Raw genomic sequence first — 25,378 nt, forward strand, 5'->3', positions numbered from 1 at the left:
ATTTTTTGCTAGTCTGTCCACAGATGCTTTTGAAGAGAATACTGGCAGGGTGATGTCATGGCAGAACTATATATACTGTAATGACAGCTTTCTCCGTCTCCATCTGCTCTTAGAGGTGCATAACCAACTGGTCCTGAATCCATCTATCCACCTTAAGGAAAAGGAAACTATCAGGTAAGTAGTAATTTCTCATTACCTTTGCTCGATACATCGACATCAATATCCTATCAGTGCACGATGCCGGGAGCATAGAGATACTGGCTATGGCCATAGATCCTTCCAAGCAATCCCGCAGAGATAGACACTAGCTGTTGAGACACTTGTGGGGGAAAGGAAGAGGTCTGGTGGTGTGCATGTGCCAGTCTATCAGGGCTTATAGTGCAGCCACTGATACACCCCTAGTAGAAAACGAAGATGTGACCACTCTTCCTACTTCCCATGCAGTTTTGGCATCAGCAGTTATTGAGGAGTAGTTGAATAGATGGATTCAAGAAGTGGTGAACTGTAGCCCGGCTAACATTGGTGCATTGGCATCATTGATGTTGATGAAGGCTGAAGTTCACCCAATTCTGGAGACTGCCAACACTAGCAGTATGACATTTTTGCAGAGACTGGGAGAGATCTGCTTTGATTTCCTTTGCACATTGTCAGTCTCCACTGTATTGAGCAAGGAAACTCCATCTAGATGCAGAGGGATATGTCAGCAGTCAAGGAGGATCCCTTACAGAGGACTTGTGTTCTAGCCAGCTGCAGACTTGATCAGCCCTGGCACCTTAGTCTGACTCAGAATGAAGGCAGCACATGCAAATATGTCTCATGCATATTCATTGTAAATATCCTGAGGGCTGAGTTGGGAAACGCTGATGTAGAAGATAAACCTGTCTTTGAATAGCCTTTATTTGTTTTTTATGTGGGGTTTGCTTCTGTTGAAGGCTTCCATCGAAGCCCCTGCTGTGTCATGGAACCTCAGTGTGGTACTAAGCAGCTGATATCAGTTCCCTTTGAGCCATAAGACTCCTGTGAATGGAAATACCTGATCTGGAAGGTCTTGTTTTTGGTGACAGTCACTTGGCACACAGAGTCAGTGAGCTCAAGGCCTAGTGAGCTATATCTGCCTGATGGGAGACCAAGTGTAATGGTAAATGGAACCTGCTCTGAAGAGAGAACCGTGTTAAGTGAGTGCCACAGGGATCGGTATTGGGAATGCTTCTGTTCAGTATCTTTGTGAGCAACGTTGCAGAAGAGATAGAAGGTAAAGTTTGTCTATTTGTGGATGATACTAAGATCTGCAACAGAGTGGACATGCCTGATGGAGTAGAGAGAATGAAAAGTGATTTAAAAAAGCTTGAAGAGAGGTTGAAGACTTGGCAGCTGGGATTCAATGTCGAGAAATGCAGAATCATGCATCTGGGATGCGGAAATCCAAAAGAGTTGTATATAATGGGGGATGAAAGACTGATGTGCATAGACCAAGAGAAGAGTCTTGGGGTGATAGTGTCAGGCGATCTGAAGACGGCGAAGCAGTGTGACAAGCCAGTATAATGCTGGGCTGCATTGAAAGAGCACCATATCTCAAAAAGGATAGAGACGGTCCAGAGAAGGGCAAACAAAATGGTGTGAGATCAGTATTGGAAGACTTATGAGGAGAGGCTGAAGGATCTAAATATGTATACCCTGGAAGAGAGGAGTTACAGGGGAGATATAATACAGACCTTCAGATACCTAAAAGGTTTTAATGATGCATGAACTTCAAGCCTTTTTCCATTGTAAAGAAATCAGTAGAACTAGGGATCACGAAATGAAACTTTAGGGGGGGATAACTCAGAAACAATGTTTGGAAATTTCTTCACTGAGAGGGTGATGGATGTCTGGAATGCCCTTCTGGAGGATGTGGGGAAGATTAAAACAATTTCAAAGGAGCATGGGATAAAAACTCTGGATTCCTAAAGGCTAGAGGATGGAAAAGATGAAAAGAGTGCATGGGGTTAACTTGCTGGTGTGGTGGTAACTACCCTTAACAGAAGGTATGAGGATTACTATTCTTAATCAATAAACCTTGATGCTTTGATGCAACTGCAACATTGTTCACTCCTTTAATGGCAGAGGGAAAAGGGAATTGGATTCAGACAACAACCAATGAGGGCCCTGACTTTTACAGTCTGGGAAACTAATAAGCATGGGGATAATCTGCATGGAATGGCAGTTACTACCCTTAACATAAGGCATGGGTTTACTTGATTTCTTTGATGCAACTGCAACATTACTCTCCCCTTTGACAGTAGGGGTGGGGTAGAAAGAGGTATTGGATTCAGACGACAGTCAACAAGGGCCCTGACTTTTATGGTCTGAGATACTGATACACAGTCATAAGGGAAATAGCACAGGACTCCTTCTGTGGCCAAATCTATAAGCAAACCACGTCAAGCAGCACTGTCTGTAGTTTCAAGAAGGCTCACCACTCAGTAAAAGAGAAACATGGGGGAAATCTGTACAGCATGGCAGATACTACCATAGGAAGCTTGCTGGGCAGACTGGATGGACCATTTTGGTCCTTTTCTGTTGTCACCTTATACAAAGATTTTACACATCAACGCACAGATCATAAGTTACTATGTCTGATTTCCAACTTGATTAATCTTCCTTCCGGTATATTTCCCTAAGTCACATGTCCACAAAAAGAACAAATCTTACACAGTTTAGATTGCAAAAGAGCCTTAGCCTTCTATCTAGAATGGAATGAAGCCCTTAGAAAGCCCATCCAGCTTTTTTTTTTTTTTTTTTTAATCCAGGTAGATCTAGAATTGCCATAGTCAAACACAATCTGATATCTGATTAGACCATGTGCATCTCTTTCTGTTCTGCTCAGGCAGAGTTGACTCTAGATGGGCACGTCAAAGCCATGGCAGTGTCAGTAGCCCATTTGAGATCAGCTTCTATGGAAGAAATTTTCAAAACTGCAAGTTGTAATTCTGTACACACATTCACATCTCACTATTTGGATAGGGATTCCTACATGTGAAGGTGGGTTTGGTTAGCCAATCATGCATGACTTATTTGGGGTTTAGAATCTAACTCCATTGCACTAGGGGCCTTTCTTATTCTTTCAGGTTCCAATAAAAAAATAAATAAGGAAGAAAATTACAAAATGGCCTGGTGCCAGCAAAAACATGTTGTTGCCCATTGACATTGTATTTTCACCTTTTCTTTTCAATTCAGCTTGTAGCTAGACATTCCTATATGTAAGGGGTATCATCTCCTGCTTGTCCTTGCAGAAATCTAAATTATTTATCATAAAGGGTATTCCTCAAGGACAGCAAGATACATAGTCCTCACAATCCTACCCGCCACTCCTAGAAGTTGATTTCTATAGTTTCTGTAGCTGTATACTGAACTGAGAATGGCCCCCGTGTGCATTGCCACTGATGTAGGAATTGCACATACTCAGTAGAGCAGTTTTAAAAGTGTAGAATAGGGATACTGATCCTTCAGTACCACAAACAGATCTGGTTTCAGGATAACCATAATGAACATGCATGAGATAATATTTGCATACAATGGAGGCAGCATATACATGCATATTGTGGATATCCTGAAAACCCGACCTGTTTGTGGCACTCAAGACTGGAGTTGCCTACACCTGGTGTAGATCTTGAGTAAAGCTCTGACCTGGGCTGTGTTGGCTAACATCACCCATATACAAAGACTATGTATCCTGCTTGTCCTTGGAAGAACATTTTTTACAAGTAAGCAACCTCGCTTTCTTTTGCCATATGGCAAGTATGTACAAATCAAATTATCAAGGTCAAATATTTAAGCTACTGAATAGCTTAAGTAGTAGTGCAGTTTCTAGTCTAGTCTGCCTGCAAGTATGTGTGTAGATGAGTTGATTGCAGTGTGATCCATTGTCTGATTTGAGTGGCCATAGTCTCACTGTGTCTTAGGGTACAGTTTTTGACACAACCATAAAAAAGCTGTGTAATTCTAAGGTGTATACCATTCTACTCTTGTAGAATAAAATAGAGAAACATTAATATTTCATATTACTCTAATATTTCCTGTGCAAAGAGATGTTGCCTATACTACTTGTACATTTTTGATTCTCTGTTGTATTTCCATGTAGAATGTTGATTCATTTTTTTATTTTTGTACTTTGCGATCCAACATGGACAGAGCAGGCATGGAGGGAGCTTGTAAGTTCATGATTAAAATGTTGCTGCTGTGTGGGGACAGCAGCAGGGAATTTTTGGTGGTTTCACGCTGTAGTAGGTTTTATGTGTACAACTAAAAAGAAATGCTTTGAATAAAGCAGGACAATATCAAGCTAGAGATTGGCATGTAAGCAGAAATGTCTGTATGTTTCTGGTATGCATTTACTGGTGTTACACAGGTTGCCATTAATTAGTGTACTTGTTTGTTTAATGTATGTATGCCTGTTTTTTACAGAGAGGAAAAAGACCGTGCATCGGGATGCAGGAAACGGGGCCCTAAACCTAAACGCCTCTTACTGCAGGTACATACTCTTCTTCCTCTGCATTCTACTTCTGTAGGTGCCTCTCAGCCTTCCTCTTCTAAGTCTAGAGCCCTAGAATGAAGTTCTCAACTCTGTCTTTTGAGGGCCCCAAATGGGTTTGTAGTTCAGGGGAAACAAGCTATGCCAATTAGCCATAATGTTAGACCATATTTATGCAAATATATCTGATGAATATTCATTGTACCTGTAATCTAGATCTATTTGTGGCTGTCACTGAGAACTTCTGCCCTATGGTGTGAGGTATTATAATTTATAGACTCGACAGTGTGTAAAATAACTTTAAAGATGATTAATGCAGACATTTGTGAGAATAGTACTATAAATGATAATCTGTATTTGCTTACCATGCGAGGTTGTGGTTTTGGAAATGTCTGTTTTTTTAAAAATTGGTCTCCTTTTTTTCTGTTGATAAGCATCCTGAACTAGCCATTACATGTGGGTAACATAATCTGGCAGCACTAAACAAACTCATCTCTCCATGCTGTAGAGCTTTGAGCTCTACTGAGCATACATGGAAGTTCCCATGTAGGTAATGCCTCGTGAGTCTCTAAAGTCATTTTTTTTGTCCGAGCTAAAGTACGGATGTGAACTTTGTCTTTCCTCAATTTTTCTCTTCAATTTCCAGTTTTTTCTTCAGGAAATCTTCCGGGCTACTCCTGCAGCCATCCAAACAGCACTTTTCAGTGCTACCAAAAAAAAAAAAAGATAGACTTCTTCACATCATGTACCGGTGCACCCAATGCAGGCCATGATACATTTGACATATTTCTTGCTCCATGAGGTACCTGGACTGTCCTCAAGCATACAACCCACAAAATTTTCATATAGATCAACCAGAGACACTGATATCCAGATTGAGATCAGAGAGATCTTCCAACCCAACATTTCTCAGCTCATCCAAGATTTGCCGGAAATGGGGTCAAGCCACCCTTACCGCCCCCTTTGGTTTGGAGACTAAAGCTTCCAAGATTGATAGCGGGGAGATCCAATCCCAGCTATCATACCGTTCTTTTCCAGTAAACTACCTATTATATATGAATAATAAATTCTGGTTTCAGAAGATGATATCCCTCCACCAGTCCCAGGCCAGAGGATACAGCAGTCCTACCAGCAAGTTGAGAGTATAGTGAGGAATTTCTTTACCTCTCTTGCCAGAGACAGATGGAACTCTCCAGCCTCTCTTCTCCACCACTGCATCAGCAGTTCCTGAGACCAGAGTCCCAAGCTCACCTTTAGAGGTGATTTCATCATCAGAACCCCATATCAGGGGCTCCTCATCAAAACATTTGCTTGCAGCGGAGTCCACTCATTCGGAGGACATAAGACAGGATGTTCCTCTGGATCCCCAGATCGAGGCAGTGATGTAATGAGGGTCTCCGATGCATGGGGGCCAATGCATTTGTGCACCTCCCCCTTGCCCCCCACCCCCACTGATCTTGGGAGGCCCCCAACCAATTACGTGAATAGAAGGGGGTCTGGGATCAAAAAGTGTATTCACTCCTACTGTAGCTCACTCAGATTCTGTTAACCTCCCACCAATTTCTCAAACCTGTACAATTAGTCATTCTTTCTTAATATATTTTTGCATAAATCATAGAATAAAATTATTCATTCCCAGACCAACTAATAAAATGTTTGGTGCTAGAAAAACAGACACAGTGGTAAAGGAGAAAATTGCTAATAGAAGTGTCAATACCTAATGGCTTTTCCCCATACAAATCACCACACAAAAAAAATTCAAATTCTGTTGTTTTCTCAATAACAACAACAATAACCTTCTTCATTACCAGGCATGTTGTAAAATACAAAATCCTGACAATAATAATAAAAAACAAACAAATAACTCAGCACATATGTAGCAAATGTATCATATTATAGCAGCACTAACTCCCCCCAACAACCCTACCCAGGAAAGAACACCATTGTAAATACTATATCAAGCCCTAGAAGACCAATACACCTCCTGAAAACAGAACTATAGAGCCCTGCACAGAACCATACACTAACAGAATCCCTCATCTTGGTCACACATACAGAATGTAGAAAAATACCAACAAACAAGAAAATCAAGAACAAGAAAAATAAAACCTCATAGTAAAACCATATTAATAAAAAGAATAAATATTTCAAAACAGCTAATGAATAAAACATCCAATAAGTAAATCTCATTAAATGTTTATAAATTTCCCAAAACATCAATATAATATTTCAAAACAGCAGACACATCAAATAATATCCAATAATGAAACAATAGATTAAAAAATATCCTGTTCTTCATATCTGGGATTTATTTTTATTTCCAGTCACCCTGAGATTGTCATGGATTGGGAGAAGGGACCACACTAAATTTATCCTCTTTCTCACACATACATGGTCTCTGATACCCTCTCTCTCACACACACACTCTCCCATCTCATTCTCTCTCACACATATCCCCCTTTCTCTCTCTCTCTCAAACACACACACATATTCTCACACACAGACTCTCATACATATCCCCACCTCTCTCCCTCACACTCAGTCTCTCTGACTCTTATACACCCACCCCCAGCAATCTTGCTTCTCAGCCCCCAGCAGTCTTGTTTCCCAGCCCCCCTCTCCCCTCTCAGCAGAGCCGTAGCCAGGCAATTTGACATCTATGCCCAAATGAAAAACTGTGTCCTCACCCATTACACAATACTTGCCACCACAAGTTGGGAGACTGTTAAATGTTTGTATAGCAACGCCCAAGGCTGGTGCAAGGGTATTAGGTATTCTAGGCAAACCTTTGACTCTTGCATCCTCCACCTCCGTCACACCATTCCCACACACAATTAAAAATTATTCATTTATAATAGTTTTTACATGAAAAAAATAGTCAAAGTAGAGTCTTCTGAGGTAAAATTATCACTTACAGTATGTATATTATATTTACATGCAATGCTGTGGAATCAACCAAATAACCCTGCAAAAATAGACACACTTGAAACCCATATGGTATTAGTTCTATTGTAATGCATCTTGGGCACGGGCTTGGCCTTCAGAAAGCCAAGAGAAAACAGAATTACAATGCAATACATTTTCTTTATCAAAACAGTACTAACTGTCAGCACTCAAACCTAAACTGCCAGGCCTAAAACACCTATTAGGAAAACAGAACAAGCCAAGCTGCTATAGATGCCTACATAGAAAATACATTCTAGTAGAATACCTCACCTCAGTTACACATGCAGAAGATATAGACCCTCAAATACAGAATAAAGTGACCATAAAATATAAATTGAAATGTACAAACAAAAACTGAACTGGAAACCGTAGCAAGCCAAATTCTGTATGCACTGCAACAATGGAAAAACAGAAACATTACCATTCCTCATAAAACAATAAAATGAGTAAAATCATATCAATAAAAAGAATAATTCAAAACAACTAACAAAATAACATCCAATAAATAAAAACTCATATTTTCCAAACACCAATAAAATATTTCAAAACAGACACATCAAATAACACCTAATTAAAACTAACAAGGATTTTTAAAATCCCCCATTATCCCTACTTAAGAACTTTTGATTTCCAGATGCTCTGAAATTGTCATGAATTAGCAGACAGAGAGGAAGAGGGGTTGTTGTGCACACACGCACTCTCTCTCTCTCTCTCTATCTCTCTCTCTCACACACACACACACACATGGTCTTTCTCACTCCCCCCTCCCTTCTTGAAGCATCCTCCTTCAGCCCCTATGGCCACGGGGGCTGACCCAGCACTGGCCTTGGGCTTCTTCCGGTAGGGCAGGGCACATTGTTCCTCCTCCTGAGACCACGCCAGCCATGCTACTGATTCCAGCAGGGCCATGTCAGCCACGCTGTCAATTCTGTCCATCCTGTATGCAAGTAAAAGTAAGAGCATCATTCAACAATGCATGAACCTTTATGCACGTACTACAGAGGCATTCTCGAGGGCAAAGGGAGAGTAAAGAATGGAATAACATGCATAGTTTTGATTTTCTATCAATAAGCAGGCTGAATTAGCCATGATGTCATCTTGCAGCACTGAATGGACTCATCTCTCCAAGCTAGTAGAGCTGAGCAGGTGTGAGAGTTCCCGCAGAGGCATTGCCTCAAGAGCCTCTTCAGTCTGTTTTTGTTCGCGCACAGCCCGGATGTGTACTCAGTCTCTCCAGATTTTTCTTCAGTTTCTTCACTTTTAGTTGACTTGCTGCTGTGCAGCACCCATAACAGCATTTTTCAGGGCTACAAAAAAAAGATAAAAAAGACTTGTGCCTCCTCAGAATGGCCATAGAACTGCATTCTTGGTAAGATGAGGTCCCTCGTGGCATATTATCCTTGCTTTTCCCCAGATATGCCTGTGGACCTATCTGCATTCGCATCATTTCAGGGCATCACACATAGAGGAACTATGTAAGTCTCTCAAACGGTAGTAGATCCTCCTTCCACAGTGCAGTGTTGTCTGCCTTATCAGGAAACGAGTTGAATAGGAGCTCTTCATTACCTTCCCCATTGGCCTAAATCAAAGCCACGGAGTCAAGGGTTACAATCACCCTGCATCGAACTAACTCCTGCATCGAAGAAATGTAAGTCAGCATCAGCATCATCAGTGCAAGGCGCTGCAGCACACTTGAGGTACAGTGCACCAATGAATATGCTCATCGCAATGTATGTGCTTTATGCACAGTGCACCAATGACCTTAATGCACGGTGCACGCACCAAGGCCCTTGACACACAGGAAGCATCGAGTTACTGGGAGCAACTGTGCACAGGCCTCTCTAGCTGAGCTGCTGAAGGTCTTGTCTTATCGATAACTTCCAATTATCTCAGCCCTCTTTCATCCTAGGCTGATAGCAGATGCTTCATGCGGTCGCTTACCTCCAAAAAGAAAGAAATCTCCTAATGAGGTGCAGGAACCTATCCTTGTCATCGGAAAGGATGTTCCACCACCTACACTAGTTCAGAGGGCACATCAGTCGCTCAACCAGACTGCAGATCTAGTGCAGAATTTCTTTGCTTCATCATTTAAAGAGATGGAAAGATTAATCCTACCTCACCTCTTCAGCACTGCAACAGTGATTCCTGAGACTGGAGTCCCAGTGTCATTCATAATGGTGAACTCTTTCTCAGAACCCTTAATATGGGGTTCTCGATATTCACACTCAGTGGCAGACATGGTTCACCAAGGGTTTTTCCTCTAAAGCAACTGGATGAGCTCCCGAGTTCGCTTTCATCACTGGAGCCCTAGGTTAATAACCCTCACTTTCAAGAGAGGGTTCTACAAATGCACCTCCTAACCCATTTCCAAATATGGCTGACATCGTCCAGGAACACCTGTCAAAAGAAAATAAGATATATCGTAATGGGTCAGATCAAGGGTCCATCAAGCCCATTATCCCAGAACAAGCAGGATGGTAGTCTTCACATATGGGTGACGTCAGCAACGGAGCCCTAGGCGGGAAACTTTTCTGTCAAAGTTTCTAGAAACTTTTGACTGGCACTGTGGTGCCACTGAGCATGCCCAGCATGCCATGATATTCTCTGCCACAGGTGTCACTCTTCAGTCTTCATCTTTCCGCGCTGCTGTAGGCATCGCAGGATAGGAGCCGTTGATATTCTCTCAACACAATTTTTGACTGTAAAGTCAAAGTTTACTTGATATTCTCTCTCACAAGTCTCTTGAAGTACTTTTTTCACCGGCCGGTGAGTACCTCTCTCTCTCATTTTCTTCATTTGAAGAAAAAAATTTTCTCGCGAATTCCCGTTTCTTTTCAACGGCCGTCGACTAGAAATATGGCTACAGGTTTTAAAAAATGTCCTGTATGCGCTTGAAAAATGTTGATTACCGACCCGCACACCGAATGTGTCTTATGCCTCGGGGAAAAACATTAGGTAAATAACTGCCCACAATGCGCCGAGATGACTCCGAAAAGTTGTAAAACTCGACTAGAAAAAATGGAGCACCTTTTCCAACTTCAACTTATCCCATCTCCTTCGGCGTCATCGAAGTCGTCTCTGGCTGGAACGACTAAGCACTTGTTAATTAAAAAACCTCACCCGGGGCCGTCGGGGGATCCTTCATCGACGAAATCCATCGACCCTCAAAAGTTAAAACACAAGCATCGACATCGACGACCATCGATGCCCGAAACTGCTTCCCAGGAACCCTCGATGGCAAAGCGGCCACGGACTGAGGAAACATTGGCGCCTGGGCCTCATCCTCCGTCTCCGGTTCCTGATCCTTTGCAGGGCCCTGCATCGGATCCTATACCTCAACCTCCGCCACCGCTTACAACTGCTCTGGTACCATCAGTTGTAATGCCGGAATTGTCTGATATCATCAGACAAGCAGTATCGAAGGCTTTCATGGAGAAACAAACGATTCCGACGAGCTCGTCGATGCCGATTCTCCCTGCATCGATGCCGGCAACTTTGCCGATGCCGGTGGGACCATCGATGCCGGTGTCGACTTTCGCACTGAGGACTAAAGGTGACTCGATGTCGACGCCCAGTTTAATAATGGCGTCGACATCGATATATGCACACCTGCCATCGACCTCTTCGACGTCGATACCAATAACTCCGCCGACGTCAGTTTTAACACCGAGATGACAACCTTCGACGTCGACATCGATTCCGGCGGCTATTCCATCGACACAACCACCACAGGAAGAACCAGAAATTCAAGATCTAGCTTTCTTCCAGCGTCTACTCCAACGGTATCAAGATGTCATCGACACTTTACCGAAACAACCAGGAAAACAAACACTTCCATTACATCCCATCGATGACCCATTACCAGGTCCATCAGGATTACATCTACCACCCAAGTCCATCACAAAACCACCCTATAGGGATGATGATGATGATTCTTGGGATAGCCACGAGACAAATACATCTTCTGAGGACTTTATGTCGGAACCTTCTCCACCAGAACCCAGAAAAAAGTCACCCCCAGAAGACCTATCGTTCTCCAGTTTTATTCAAGACATGGCAGATACCATACCTTTTAAACTGTCAACAGAACAAGACGCTAGACAACATACTCTAGAAGTCTTGCAATTTGTAGATCCACCCAAACAGGTTTTAGCTATTCCAATTCATGAAGTGCTCTTAGACCTGCAACACCAGATCTGGGAGCAACCTTCTACAGTTCCAGCAGTAAACAAATGAGTGGATTCCACTTATCTGGTACAGATGGCACCTGGTTTTCAAAAAGCACAACTACCACATAATTCAGTGGTAGTTGAATTTGCCCAGAAAAAGTCAAGACGTGTCCGTCCTCACTCCTCAACTCCTCCAGGTAAGGATCACCGCTTCCTTGATTCATTGGGAAAAAAGGTGTATCAGGCAGCAATCCTAAATTCCAGAATTTCTGCATACCAGTTATATATGACACAGTATCAGAGAGATTTATGGAAGCAGATGGAACAATTCATAAATTCTTTACCTGCACAGTTTCAAGAACCAGCACAGGCCATAGTGAACAAAGGCCTAGAAGCAGGAAAGCATGAAGTCAGAGCAGCTTATGATAGCTTCGACACTGCCTCCAGGACTGCAGCAGCTGGAATCACTGCTCGTAGGTATGCATGGCTCAAGGCCTCGGATCTCAGGCCTGAGGTCCAGGAAAAACTTGTGGATCTACCATGTTTGGGAGACAATTTATTCGGTGATAAAGTCCAAGAAGCAGTTCAACAGCTAAAGGACCACACTGAAACATTACGTCAGCTATCCCAAATGCCTCAGGATACTTCAACACAATCACAACGACGCTTACACCGCAGGGAACCAAAGCGTTCTTACTACAGGCCACGTAGATACTACTCACAAACATCCAGGGGCAGATCTACTAGGCCTCAACAACAACGCTCCCAATCAAGACAACCTAGACCTCCTCGCACGCAACCTCCACCTCAGTCAGGTCCAGCGGCGGGATTTTGAGAGTCAGACCAGAGAACAAGGCATAATTTTAAATCCTCAAATATATCTGCCAGTGGGAGGAAGAGTATCACACTTTTACATACACTGGCAAACAATAACAACAGACCAATGGGTACTCTCTATAATCGCCCATGGTTACAAACTAAAGTTTCTCTCCATTCCACCAGATTTCCCACCGATTTTCTGCCCACAGCAAAAATCTCAACTACATCAATTAAAAATAGAATTATCCACCCTTCTGAGAGTCAAGGCAATCCAGTTAGTACCTCGGACTCAGCAGGGCAGAGGATTCTATTCCCGTTACTTCCTCATTCCAAAGAAAACAGGAAGCCTACGTCCCATCCTCGCCCTCAGAAATCTCAACAAATTTCTAAAGAAAGAGAAGTTCAGGATGGTTTCTCTAGGCACCATGCTCCCACTTCTTCAAGAAGGAGACTGGCTTTGTTCTCTGGATCTTCAAGATGCTTATACTCACATTCCAATATTCCCTCCTCATCGCAAGTATCTGCGCTTCATGGTGGGTCATCAACATTTCCAATACAGAGTACTGCCATTCGGACTCGCCTCTGCTCCCAGAGTATTCACAAAATGTCTGGCAGTAATAGCAGCACACTTGCACAAGCAAGGTGTTCATGTCTTCCCATACCTAGACAACTGGCTCATCAGGAGTCAATCTCAACAAGGAGCAATAACTTCTCTCAACCAGACAATTGCTCTACTTCACTCCGTGGGATTTCTCATCAATTATCAAAAGTCCCATATCACACTGTCTCACCTGCTCCAATTCATAGGAGCAGAACTGAACACCGTCCTTGCAAAGGCCTTTCTACCCGAGGATCGAGCAGAAACATTGTCCTTACTAGCAAACTCGATTCACTCAAAGACACAAGCAACAGCTCATCAGTTTCTAACCTTACTAGGCCACATGGCCTCCACAGTTCATGTCACTCCTATGGCAAGACTAGCCATGAGGGTAACTCAATGGACTTTAAGATCTCAATGGATCCAAGCCATTCAACTATTGCATTCTCCAATTCAAGTAACCCACCAACTACGTTCCTCTCTACTTTGGTGGGTAAACAAGGACAATTTGCACAAGGGCCTACCCTTCCAGCAACCAGTCCCACAGATAACGTTAACTACAGATGCATCCACCTTGGGTTGGGGAGCTCACATAGACAATCTCCAAACCCAGGGAACTTGGACAAAACTCGAAGCAACTTTCCAAATCAATTTCCTGGAGCTTCGAGCTATACGTTATGCACTCCATGCGTTCAAGGACTGCCTTTCACACAAGACTGTTCTCATCCAAACAGACAACACAGTAGCCATGTGGTACATCAACAAACAGGGAGGTACGGGCTCGTATCTCCTTTGTCAAGAAGCTGCACAGATTTGGGCCTGGGCCCTAAACCACTCAATACTTCTCCGGGCCACTTATCTAGCAGGTATTCACAATGTAGTGGCGGATCGACTCAGTCGTCAGTTCCAACCACACGAATGGTCACTGGATCCCTCAGTAGCGACCAGGATATTTCAAAACTGGGGTCAACCAACCATAGACCTCTTTGCGTCACATCTAAATCACAAAGTGGACAACTTCTGTTCTCTACACAAACAGAAGAACCAGCCAGCCAAGGACGCCTTTGCTCGCCCTTGGAACTCAGGCCTACTATACGCGTATCCTCCGATACCGCTCATAACCAAAACTCTAGTGAAGCTACAACAGGACAAAGGGTCCATGATACTCATAGCCCCATATTGGCCTCGACAAGTATGGTTTCCCACACTTCTAGACCTCTCGATCAGGGATCCAATTCGCCTGGGAGTAGCTCCCACTCTCATAACTCAGGATCAGGGTCAGTTGCGCCATCCCAACCTTCAATCCCTATCTCTGACAGCATGGATGTTGAAAGCTTGATTTTACAACCACTTAATCTGAAGTACTTATAGCTTCACGTAAACCTTCCACAAGAAAGAACTATTCTTCAAAATGGAAAAGATTTACTTTGTGGTGCATGAAAAAGAACATTGACCCTTTCTCCTGCCCCACAATTTCTCTACTAGACTATTTATATCATCTTTCAAACTCTGGCCTCCAGACTTCATCAGTAAGAGTACATCTCAGTGCAATCTCAGCTTACCATGACAGGGTTAGAGATGCACCAATCTCCACTCAACCTCTAGTAAGTAGGTTTATGAGGGGATTAACTCACCTTAAACCACCAATTCGGCCACCAGTCACAGAAAGGGAACTGAATATGGTTTTAACAAGACTCATGCATTCTCCTTTCAAACCCATAGACTCCTGTGACCTAAAATTTCTCACATGGAAGACTATCTTCCTCATAGCCATTACATCAGCTAGAAGGGTTAGTGAGTTACAAGCACTGGTAACATACCCACCCTACACAAAATTCTTAAATGATAGGGTGGTTCTCCGTACACATCCCAAATTCCTTCCCAAGGTAGTTACGGAATTCCACTTGAATCAATCTATAGTTTTACCCACTTTCTTTCCAAGGCCTCATTCTCACCAAGGAGAACAAGCTATACCTTGGACTGTAAACGTGCTCTATCTTTCTATTTAAACCGCACTGCAGTCCACAGGAAGACCAATCAACTATTTGTTTCTTATGATCCAAACAAACCTGGTAAACCAGTGGGTAAACATACTCTATCCAACTGGCTAGCAGATTGCATACAGTTTTGCTATGAAAAAGCAGGCCTTCCCCTCCAAGGGTGAGTAAAGGCACACTCAGTAAGAGCAATGTCAACCTCAGTAGCACACTATCGTTCAGTGCCAATCCTTGACATATGTAAAGCAGCAACATGGAGTTCTCTTCACACCTTTGCAGCTCACTACTGTTTGGACAAAGAAGGATGACAAGATTCAGCCTATGGACAATCTGTCCTAAAGAACTTGTTTCCAGTTTGATCCCATCTCCTTCTACAACCAACCTGCTGTAATCTTCGGCTGCATCATTTCCTCAACAATGCATCACTGCTACCTGCATGGACAATGACTCAGCCTCTAGCTTGCTAATCACCCATATGTGAGGACTACCATCCTGCTTGACCTGGGATAAAGCAAAATTGCTTACCTTGTAATAGGTGTTATCCCAGGACAGCAGGACATAGTCCTCACGAAACCCACCCGCCACCCCGCGGAGTTGGGCCTCATAATTTATTATTTTATTTATCCCAGGACAAGCAGGATGCTAGTCCTCACATATGGGTGACATCAGTAATGGAGCCCTATGTACGGAAAACTTCTTTAAAAGTTTCTATGAAACTTTTGAGTGGCACCAGAGTGCCTACTGAGCATGCCCAGCATGCCATGATATTCCCTGCCACAGGGGTCTCCCTTCAGTCTTCTTTTTTCCGCGAAGCAGTTAGCCTCGCGGTCTCTAGGAGTCCTGTGGAAAATCTCCACAACTTTAACTTTGTCAAAAAGTTTAGAAAACTTCAGCTGCAAAGGGTCTCCCATTAGTACACCGTCGCGGTAAGTTTTTTGATTCTTCTCACGGTTCCGTTCCGTTTTTTGACAACTTTGTTGTCCCTGGTCATTGGTCGTCGACGGCTGTCCGGCCCAAAATGGCTTCAGGTTTCAAAAAGTGCCCCAAGTGCACCAGGAACATGTCCATTACGGACCCTCACCAGGATTGTGTCCTCTGTCTTGGTGAATCCCATGATGTTAGGGCTTGTCCCTTATGTGCAACCATGACATCGAAGGCCCGCCGTCTCCGACTGGAGAAAATGGAGCAATTGTTTAAAATACAACTTTTGTCAGCTCCATCTACTTCAACACAATCGTCTCCGGCTGGGTCGATTCGAAAAGTCGTGTTGAAAAAGCGTCTACCAGGTGAGTCGGGAGATGCTCCCTTTTCCTCCCCCTCTCCATCGTCCAGGGCATCGACATCGGGTAGTGAAAAAGCCCGCGAAAAGGAAAAGCATCGCCACCGCCATCGTAGGCCGCATGCGGCATCTACTGCCTCGATTCCCGGCGAGCCATCGATGGAAAGCGGTACAACAGCTAAGAAACCTCGGCTTCAGAATCAGGCTTCGGAGCCATCGACAGGGCGATCCCTGCCGATTCCGGCGCAGGGAACCGTGCCTCCTCAGGGCCCTGAGGAGGTACCGGCATCGCCATTACCGCCTCCCCCCATGGGTGCTCTGTTTTCACCATCCATGCGGGTGGAACTTGATGTATATATATACGTCAAGCGGTCAGAGACGCATTCATCGAGGCGATGCCGCGACCTCAGCCTTCTACGCCAGCGATGCCATCGACACCGATTCCGATGACATCGCCCGTTCCAGCACCGGTACCCTCGATGCCGATTCCGGCCGTACCATCACCACAACCATCGATGCCACCAATGCTGCCGGTTCCTGCGCATGGACCGCCGATGCCGTCGATACCCATCCGGTTACCGGCACAGAGACCACCATCGATGCCAGGTCAAGAATCCTCCATTTTTCAACCATTGATGGATAAATTAGACACCTTAATTCAGGTTTTTTCTACTTCTCCTCATGGTTTGGATCCAGATGCAATTCCAGTTCCTGGTCCATCTGGTGTTATCCCACCTATAACACCACATACACTGCAATCTGAGGTTCCTTTTAAACCTCTTAGACCATCAGGTCACCCACTGGATACTGGTACTGACTCAGGGGACGATATCTCATCTGAAGAAGATATTCTATCTCAACCTTCGCCACCAGAAGACAGAAGGAAATCACCCCCGGAAGATCTTTCCTTCTCTAACTTCATTAAAGAGATGTCTGACACTATTCCATTCTCACTTCTTTCTGAATTAGACACTAGGCAGAAGACCTTGGAGGTCCTTCAGTTCGTGGATCCTCCTAAAGAGATACTAGCTATTCCAGTGCACGAAGTCCTGCAAGAGCTGATGTATCGGATGTGGGAGCACCCTGGCTCTGTGGCAGCAGTTAACAAATGAGCAGATGCCACATATCTCGTCCAACCCATACCTGGGTTTCAAAAATCCCAACTGCCACACCAATCTGTAGTGGTTGAATCAGCCCAGAAAAAGGCTAAGAGACTGAAACAACATGCTTCCACACCTCCAGGCAAAGACAGTCGTTTCCTAGACAGTTTAGGAAGAAAGATCTTCCAAGGAGCAATGCTGGTCTCACGGATAAACTCCTATCAATTATTCATGAACCAGTATCAGCGTGACCTGTGGAAACAGGTTGAAGTTCTTTCTCAGCAACTTCCAGACCAATTTCAAGAGGGTTTCTTCCGTCTCGTGCATAAGGGCCTAGAAGCGGGCAAGCACGAGGTGAGAGCCACGTATGATAGCTTCGAGACGGCCTCCCATTTATCAGCCTCCGGTATCACGGCTCGGAGATGGGCCTGGTTAAAATCCTCTGAACTAAGGCCAGAAGTGCAAGAAAGGTTGGCAGACCTACCTTGTCTAGGTGAAAACCTTTTTGGAGACAAGGTCAAGGAGGCAGTGGCGACCATAAAAGATCACACAGAAACCCTAAAACAATTGTCTCAACTTCCTCAGGAGACACATCAAACTTCTAGGAGGCCTCCTAGAAGAGAAGTGAGAAAACCATATTATCGCCCTCAACGATACTACCCTCCTGCTACCAGAGCGAGACAACCACGCCCTACTCAGCGTTCTCAGGTTCGACAGAGGCCTACTAGGCCCCAGTAGCCTGCTCCAACTACATCCACATCACGCTTTTGAAAACCAGCCAGAGAGCAGAAGCCCTTCTCGAAATCCTCTTCCACACTTACCAGTCGGAGGTCGAATAGTGTATTACCATCACACTTGGACCTCCATCACAACGGACCAATGGGTACTCTCAATTACAGCTCAAGGGTACCGCTTGGATTTTCTCACTGTACCAAACGAAAACCCTCCTCTTCCATCTTGTACAGTGAATCATCACTCCACAATCCTGCAAGCAGAATTATCCACCCTTCTGAAAGCCAGGACCATAGAACCAGTTCCCAGGCCTCAGTGGAGCAGAGGATTCTATTCCCGATATTTCCTCATTCCAAAGAAAACCGGGGGCCTACGTCCTATCCTGGACCTCAGAAATCTCAACAAATTTCTAAAGAAAGAGAAATTCAGGATGGTATCATTAGGCACCATGCTACCTCTTCTTCAAAAAGGAGATTGGCTCTGCTCTCTGGATCTTCAAGACGCTTACGCTCACATTCCCATTTTTCCTCCTCATCGACAGTACCTGCGATTTCTGGTCGAAGGACAACACTTCCAATACCGAGTACTACCATTCGGCCTAGCCTCAGCACCTCGAGTGTTCACAAAGTGTCTTGCAGTAGCGGTGGCACATCTTCACAAACAAAGAGTGCATGTATTTCCTTACTTGGATGACTGGCTCATCAGGAGTCAAACACAAAGCGGAGCTCTCAATTCCCTCCAGCTCACAATAAAATTGCTTCACTCCTTGGGGTTTCTCATCAATTACGAAAAATCTCATCTCATACCATCTCACCAGTTGCAGTTCATAGGTGCAGATCTCAACACCATCACAGCAAAAGCTTTTCTTCCAAGAGACCGTGCTCAAACACTCGTTCTCCTGGCTCACTCTATTCGCAATCAGTTTCGAGTTACAGCTCATCAGTGCCTCCCCCTACTCGGGCACATGGCCTCAACAGTTCACGTCACTCCCATGGCCAGACTGACCATGCGACTCATGCAATGGACACTGAAAAATCAATGGATTCAAGCCATTCAACCATTGTCCACGCCCATTCAGATTACACAAGATCTGAGTTCTTCCCTTCTCTGGTGGACATCAGCGATCAACTTGCTCAAAGGCCTACCTTTCCAGCAACCAGTTCCACAAGTGACTTTAACTACAGATGCATCCACCTTAGGTTGGGGAGCACACATTGGTCATCTAAAGACACAAGGCACGTGGACAAAACACGAAGCCTCCTTTCAAATAAACTTCCTGGAGCTTCGAGCTATACGCTATGCACTATGGGGCGGATTTTCAGAGCCCTGCTCGCGTAAATCCGCCCAAAACCGGGCGGATTTACGCGAACAGGGCCCTGCGCGCCGGGAAGCCTATTTTACATAGGCCTCCCGGCGCGCGCAGAGCCCCGGGACTCGCGTACGTCCCGGGGTTCTCGGAGGGGGGCGTGTCGGGGGGCGGGGCCGGAGCGCGCGGCGTTGCGGGGGTGTGTCGGCAGCGTTTTGGGGGCGGGTACGGGGCGTGGCTACGGCCCGGGGGCGTGGCCGCGCCCTCCGTACCCGCCCCCAGGTCGCGGCCCGGCGCGCAGCAGGCCCGCTGGCGCGCGGGGATTTACGTCTCTCTCCGGGAGGCGTAAATCCCCCGACAAAGGTAAGGGGGGGGGTGTAGACAGGGCCGGGTGGGTGGGTTAGGTAGGGGAAGGGAGGGTAAGGTGAGGGGAGGGCAAAGGAAAGTTCCCTCCGAGGCCGCTCCGATTTCGGAGCGGCCTTGGAGGGAACGGGGGGAGGCAGCGCGGCTCGGCGCGCGCAGGCTATACAAAATCGATAGCCTTGCGCGCGCCGATCCAGGATTTTAGTGGATACGCGCGGCTCCGCGCGTATCTACTAAAATCCAGCGTACTTTTGCTTGAGTCTCATGCGCAAGCAAAAGTAGGCTGATCGCGCTTCTTTTAAAATCTACCCCTATATGCGTTCAAGGACTGCCTTTCACACAAGACTGTTCTGATCCAAACGGACAACACAGTAGCCATGTGGTACATCAACAAACAAGGGGGAACAGGTTCCTACCTCCTTTGTCAAGAAGCAGCTCAAATTTGGGACTGGGCCCTAGCACACTCAATTCTTCTACGGGCCTCCTACCTAGCGGGCATCCACAACAGAGTAGCGGATCGCCTCAGCCGTCAATTCCAACCACACGAGTGGTCTCTAGACCCAGCGCTAGCAACCAAGATATTTCAACGCTGGGGTCAACCAACAATAGATCTCTTTGCATCCCATCTGAACTACAAAGTGAACAATTACTGCTCTCTCCTCTGGCAGCAGAACAGCCTGCCAAAGGACGCCTTTGCTCGCCATTGGAATTCAGGCCTGTTATATGCGTATCCACCAATACCACTCATAACCAAAACACTAGTAAAACTACAACAGGACAAGGGGACCATGATACTCATAGCCCCATACTGGCCTCGACAAGTATGGTTCCCCACACTTCTAGATCTCTCAGTCAGGGATCCAATTCGCCTGGGAGTAGCTCCCAATCTCATAACTCAGGAACAGGGTCAGTTGCGCCACCCCAACCTTCAATCCCTGTCCCTGACAGCATGGATGTTGAAAGCTTGATCTTACAACCACTCAACCTTCCAACCACTATATCTAAAGTACTGATAGCATCACGTAAACCTTCCACTAAAAAAAATTATTCCTACAAATGGAAACGGTTTACTTTGTGGTGCACTCAGAAAGCGCTAGATCCTTTCACTTGCCCCACTACCTCACTACTAGATTACCTATACCATCTCTCAGACTCTGGTCTTAAGACTTCATCTGTAAGAGTACACTTGAGTGCAATCTCAGCTTATCATAACAAGCTGGGAGACACACCTATCTCTACGCAGCCTCTGGTCAGTAAATTCATGAGAGGCCTAATTCACATTAAACCTCCAGTTATTCCCCGAGCATACAATGGGAGCTGAACGTAGTATTAACAAGGCTTATGCATTCTCCATTTGAACCCATAGATACCTGTGACCTTAAATATCTTACTTGGAAAACGGTATTCCTCATAGCCATTACATCAGCTAGAAGGGTCAGTGAACTACAAGCTCTAGTCACATACGAACCTTTTACAAAGTTCCTACATGACAGGGTGGTCCTCCGTACTCATCCTAAATTCCTTCCAAAAGTAGTCACGGAATTCCACCTCAATCAATCTATAGTTTTACCAACATTCTTTCCAAGGCCTCACTCTCACCAGGGAGAAAGAGCCCTACATACCTTGGACTGTAAGCGTGCACTGTCTTTCTATTTAAACCGCACTACAGTCCAAAGGAAATCCAATCAACTCTTTGTATCCTATGATCCAAACAAACCTGGTAAACCAGTGGGTAAACATACTTTGTCAAATTGGCTAGCAGATTGCATACAATTTTGTTACGAAAAAGCAGGCCTTACTCTTCAAGGGCGAGTAAAAGCACACTCAGTCAGAGTGATGTCAACCTCAGTAGCGCACCTTCGCTCTGTACCTATTCTGGACATTTGTAAAGCAGCAACATGGAGTTCTCTTCACACTTTTGCAGCTCACTACTGCTTAGACAAAGAAGGAAGACAAGATTCAGCCTATGGACAATCTGTCTTAAAGAACGTGTTTCCAGTTTAAACCCAACTCCTTCTACATCCAACCTGCTGTGATCTTCGGCTGATTCATTTCAACAACAATACTTCACTGTTGCCTCAATCCCAAATGACTCAGCCTCTAGCTTGCTAATCACCCATATGTGAGGACTAGCATCCTGCTTGTCCTGGGATAAAGCGAAATTGCTTACCTTGTAATAGGTGTTATCCCAGGACAGCAGGATGTAGTCCTCACGAAACCCACCCGCCACCCCGCGGAGTTGGGTCCGATACGTTTTATTATTTTATTTTTGGCTAACGCTAATTGCTACAAAACAAGACTGAAGGGAGACCCCTGTGGCAGGGAATATCATGGCATGCTGGGCATGCTCAGTAGGCACTCTGGTGCCACTCAAAAGTTTCATAGAAACTTTTAAAGAAGTTTTCCGTGCATAGGGCTCCATTACTGATGTCACCCATATGTGAGGACTACATCCTGCTGTCCTGGGATAACACCTATTACAAGGTAAACAATTTTGCTTTTTTGCTAAAGCTCATTGCTACAATACCAGACTGAAGAGTGACACCTGTGGCAGAGAATGTCATGGCATGCTGGGCATGCTCAGTGGCACCACAGTGCCAGTCAAAAGTTTCTAGAAACTTTGACAGAAAACTTTCCCGCCTAGGGCTCCGTTGCTGACGTCACCCATATGTGAGGATTACATCCTGCTGTCCTGGGATAACACCTATTACAAGGTAAGCAATTTTGCTGTATCTTGTCTCCAACAGTGGCCAATCCAAGTCAAAAGTATTTAGAATGACTAAACTTTATATAGATCCCATGCTACTAATGCCGGCAACAAGCTGTGGCTGTTCCCTATTGATTAATAGTAGTTTATGGATTTCTCCTCCAGGAACTTATCCAAACCTTTTTTAAACCCAGCTACACTAATTGCCTTAACCATAACCTCTGGCAATGAATTCCAGAGCTTAATTGTGTGTTGAATGAGAGAGAATTTTCTCTGATTTATTTTAAATGTGCTACTTGCTAACTTCATGAAGTGCCTCCTAGTCCTTGTATTATCTGAAGATTAAATTACCGTTTCACATTTACTCATTCACGTTCTTTCATAATTTTGTAGACTTCCATCATATCCCCACTCAGCAGTCCCTTCTCCAAGCTGAATAGCCCTAACCTCTTTAGCCTTTCCTCATAGAGAAGCCATGCCATGCCTCTTATCATTTTGGTCGCCCTTCTTTGTACTTTCTCCAGTACAACTATATCTCTTTTGAGGATCTGTGACAAGAATTGCACACAATATTCAAGCTGCGGCCTAACCACTGAAAAATACAGAAGCATTATGGCATCTTCTGTTTTATTTGCCATTCCCTTCCTAATAATTCTTAACATTCTGTTTGCTTTTTTGAACATCACAGCACACTGAGCCGAAGATTTCAATGCAACGTTTGATGCCCAAATCCTTTTCCTGGGTGGTAACTCCTAAAATGGAACCTAATATTGTGTAACCACAACATGGATTATTTTTCCCTATATACATCACCTTGAACTTGTCCATATTATATTTCATCTGCCATATGGACGCCCAGTTTTCCAGTCTTGCAATGTCCTGTAATGTATCACAATCTGCTTCTGATTTAACTACTCTGAACAATTTTGTGTCATCTGCAAATCTGGTCACTTTACTCATCTGTACCTCTTTCCAGGTCATTTATAGATATATTAAAAATCACTAGTCCAAGTACAGATCCCTGAGGCTCTCCACTGTTTACCTTTTTCCACTGTGAAAACAGACCATTTAATCCTACTTTCTGTTTCCTATCTTTTAAATAGTTTGCAATCCACAAAAGGACATCTCCTCCTATCCCATGACTTTTTAGTTTTCTTAGAAGCCTCTCATGAGGGACTTTGTCAAACGCCTTGTGAAAATCCAAATATACCACATCACCTTTATCCACATGCTTATTTACCCCTTCAAAAAAATGTAGCAGATTTGTAAGGCAAGTCTTCCCTTGGGTAAATTTATGCTGGCTGTGTCCCATTAAATCATGTCTATCTATATGTTTTATGATTTTATTCTTTACAATAATTTCCATGATTTTTCCCAGCACTGAAGTCAAGCTCACTGTTCTATAGTTTCTCAGATCACAGCTGGAGCCCTTTTTGTATATTGGGGTTATACTGGGCACCTTCTAGTCTCAAGTACAATGGATGATGACCTAGGTGTCATTCTAGACGATCAGCTTAACCTTAAAAAATTTATAAGCACCACTACTAAAGACTGTTTCTACAAGCTACAAGTCCTGAGAAAGCTGAAACCTCTTCTCCATTTCAATGATTTCCGGTTGGTTCTTCAAGCCATTATACTATCAAAAATCGACTATTGCAATTCGCTTCGGCTTCCCAATCTCATCCTTCAAACCCCTCCAAATGTTACAAAACTCTGCAGCTAGAATCCTTACAAATACGAATAAAAGAGATCACATCACTCCCATTCTCAAACTCCTCCATTGGCTTCCAATTAAGCAAAGGATTCTTTATAAAGTGCTCACAGTAATTCATAAATCAATTCACAATATATCCCCTCTTCACTTAAGCACCCAACTACGTCTTCATTCTTCAGCTAGACCCATCAGAGGAGCATATAAAGGCACTCTCTATGCTCCCTCAACAAAATCCTCGCTTCATAAACGTACCATATCTACTGCTGGCCCCATTCAATGGAACGTGCTCCCGCCAGATATCTGTCTAGAGACCTGCCACTCTACATTCAAAAAGAAACTTAAAACCTGGCTCTTTAAACAAGCTTTTACAGGACCATAAGCACTTTTCTCCCAACAGCCAGCAAGAGTTACTCTTCCTCATCATCGCATCATCATCATCGCATTCCCCAGATTCTATACTTCTACTCATCTACTCTTCTACTTGACTCTGTATCCAATCTCTTGCTGCAGGTCTCATGTGACATCTACTGTTTTCCTTTTATGTTTCTTTTTGTTTATTCTGCTAAATGAGACTTGTTAGCCAATACGTTTACATTACAATGTTAATTTTGATCTAGTTTACCCTGTTCCAAGTTCCTTAACCTTGTTCTATGTAATGCCTCTAGGCAAAAATTTATGTTCTGTTTCAATGTAAACCGATGTGATCTGTATTTCATACACCGGTATAAAAAAATCTAAAAATAAAATAAATAAATGATTTTAGTGATAGGTTACAAATTACTTGTAATAGGTCTGAAATGTAATGTTGAGTTCTGTCAGAACCCTGGGATGTAAACCTTCCAGTCCAGGTGATTTACTACTATTCAGTTTGTCAATCTGGCCTAGAACATCTTCCAGATTCATCGTGATTTGGATCAGTTCAACTTAATCGTCAAGCTTGAAAACCATCTTTGGAATGGATATATCCTCTTTCTCCTCAGTAAACCCCTTGAGTTTTTGCCTTTATGACCAACTTCTTCTCAAATTCTCTTTTAGCTTGTCTTATCAATGTTTTACATTTAACTTACCATTACTTATGCTTTTTCCTATTTCTTCAGATGGATCATTCTTCTGATTTTTGAAAGAACATCTTTTGGCT

The 25,378-nt window shown here is 44.1% G+C and overlaps 1 protein-coding gene across 1 annotated transcript in view; it reads left to right on the forward strand.

Annotated features, from left to right (window-relative positions):
* The window catches only part of CBX7 (chromobox 7), a 167,215-nt gene that overhangs the window by 123,432 nt on the left and 18,405 nt on the right, over window positions 1-25,378 (forward strand). Inside the window, exon 4 of the mRNA XM_029590190.1 lies at window positions 4,444-4,510. Coding sequence (XP_029446050.1) covers window positions 4,444-4,510 — 67 coding nt within the window. The remainder of the gene's footprint in view (window positions 1-4,443; window positions 4,511-25,378) is intronic.

Source organism: Rhinatrema bivittatum, chromosome 2 (genome assembly GCF_901001135.1).
Source record: "Rhinatrema bivittatum chromosome 2, aRhiBiv1.1, whole genome shotgun sequence".
Classification (NCBI taxonomy): Eukaryota; Metazoa; Chordata; class Amphibia; order Gymnophiona; family Rhinatrematidae; genus Rhinatrema; species Rhinatrema bivittatum.